Here is a 1,796-nt window from a genome sequence, read left to right as displayed (position 1 = left end):
CCCCCCCCCCCCCCCACTGCCCAGCAAAGCAGCATGGTCAGGGACAGACAGAGGGACCAGCCCTTTCCTTGCTCTGGGCCTCAATCTATGAAGTGTCTGTGTGATGTCGCTGTTGGCTCAGGTGGTCACTAGGGCCTGCAGCATCCACGCCCTGGGATTCCGGTCCATAGATGGGAGACAGAATGACCTACCCTGGGGGTCTGCAGTCCCCGAGGCAGCCCAGCCTCAGCCTCTGCCCTGATCCTGGGCCCCCTGACACCTCCAGGCACAGGCTCAGCCCAAGCAGGGGATGCCTCAGACTTGGGAAGCTGTGTGGGTGGGAGGGTCATGCATAACCCCTGTGTCCAGGGGCCTCACAGGTGACATTTTGAATCCTGGCAGCATCCCCACCCGTCGTTTTACAGAGGACACGGGGTGGGAGGTGGGGCCTGATCCCAAAGCCCACACTCTGCACTCCATGTGGGCCTTGGTGGAGAAGGGAGGGGGCTTCTCTGTCCACAAAACAGGGGGTAGGATGGCCCAGTAACCTGGGTTGCTGGCTGTGCAACTCTGAGCAAAGGCCTAAGCTCCCTGTGTGGGCTGCTCTGGAAATGCTCCGTGCAGTGTGGACACAGCGGTCAAGGGGACCCTAGACACTTCCTAAGGGTACCAGGAATCACCCAGGCCTGAGCCTCCTGAACTCCCATGGTCCTGCACTGCCCACCCCACCTCCCAGCACCAAGCACCTGTTATTCACAGTTTTTACTTAGAAGTGAAACTTTGAAAGGGAAGCTTCGTGTCATTATCATTAAATGAAAAATCTCTACCGCTTGCCGTGAACTGAAGACATCATACAAAACCCTGCAGGAAATCAGACATGAAATTCTATTTAGATGCTGGTGTCTGCTGAAGGCTTGCTGACTCGTAAAAAGGGAAATGATAAAGCGTCAAAAAGATATTAACAACCTAAGTGGGCCACTGTTAGTTTCTCCCTGGTTTAAGGGATGAAAAGGAACGGAAAGGGAGCTGTTTCTCTCCACGACACCCACTGTTATTGGAGCGTCGGAAAACTCTCTCCACCCTCACGCGGGCACGGGTCCTCCCCTCTCCTCTGCCCGGGTCCAGGCACTCCCAGCCCTCCGCCGCCCGCGTGCTGCCCCAGCATTGGGCGGCCCACCGGCTACCTCGCCTGGTCCGAGCGGGGGCGGGGCCGGCCGGGTGACGTCACGCCGGGAATGCCTGGGGTGAGTGCACCCGGGCCGGCTGAGAGCCAGAGTGGGCGCCGGGCGGAGACGCGGCGCTCTCGGACCCCGGACGCCCGACCCGCCGCCGCTATGTACGACCCCGAGCGCGGCTGGAGCCTGTCCTTCGCCGGCTGCGGCTTCCTGGGCATCTACCACATCGGGGTGACCCGCTGCCTGAGCGAGCGCGCCCCGCACCTCCTGCGCGACGCGCGCAGGTTCTTCGGGGCCTCGGCCGGGGCGCTGCACTGCGCCTTCTTACTCTCTGGGGTCCCGCTGGGTAGGTCCGGGCCGCCTCGGGGCTCCGCGCGGGGAGGGGGCGCGCGGTGGAGCCGGGATTGGAAACGGAAACTGCGGGGTACACCCGCGGTCTCCCCAGACGGATGCCTCCTCCAGTGCATCTTTTTGCCCCGCACCGGGGAGCTCTGTGGCCGGGCCTGGGAGGGGGGCGCGCCGGGTGAACGGCTCTTCTGGGTGTGGGAACCCGGAGCGCCTCCTCGCCTCGACACCCTTTTGGCGCCCGGGCTTGAAGAAAGCCCCCCCAGACCCAGCCTGGGACTGGGAGCCAGGTTGTCT

General features: G+C 62.9%; 1 protein-coding gene across 1 annotated transcript in view; it reads left to right on the top strand.

The window, feature by feature from the left end:
• Positions 1-1,313: 1,313 nt before the first annotated feature.
• Positions 1,314-1,796, top strand: part of PNPLA3 (patatin like domain 3, 1-acylglycerol-3-phosphate O-acyltransferase) — a 16,637-nt gene continuing 16,154 nt past the window's right edge. Inside the window, exon 1 of the mRNA XM_024737630.1 lies at positions 1,314-1,500. Within this exon, the coding sequence (XP_024593398.1) occupies positions 1,314-1,500 (187 nt within the window). The remainder of the gene's footprint in view (positions 1,501-1,796) is intronic.

The sequence above is a fragment of the Neophocaena asiaeorientalis genome, unplaced genomic scaffold (assembly GCF_003031525.2).
Source record: "Neophocaena asiaeorientalis asiaeorientalis breed wild unplaced genomic scaffold, Neophocaena_asiaeorientalis_V1.1 scaffold242, whole genome shotgun sequence".
In the NCBI taxonomy this organism is placed as follows: Eukaryota; Metazoa; Chordata; class Mammalia; order Artiodactyla; family Phocoenidae; genus Neophocaena; species Neophocaena asiaeorientalis.
Note: the sequence above shows the minus strand (reverse complement) of the source record. Positions and strands in the feature narration are given on the sequence as shown.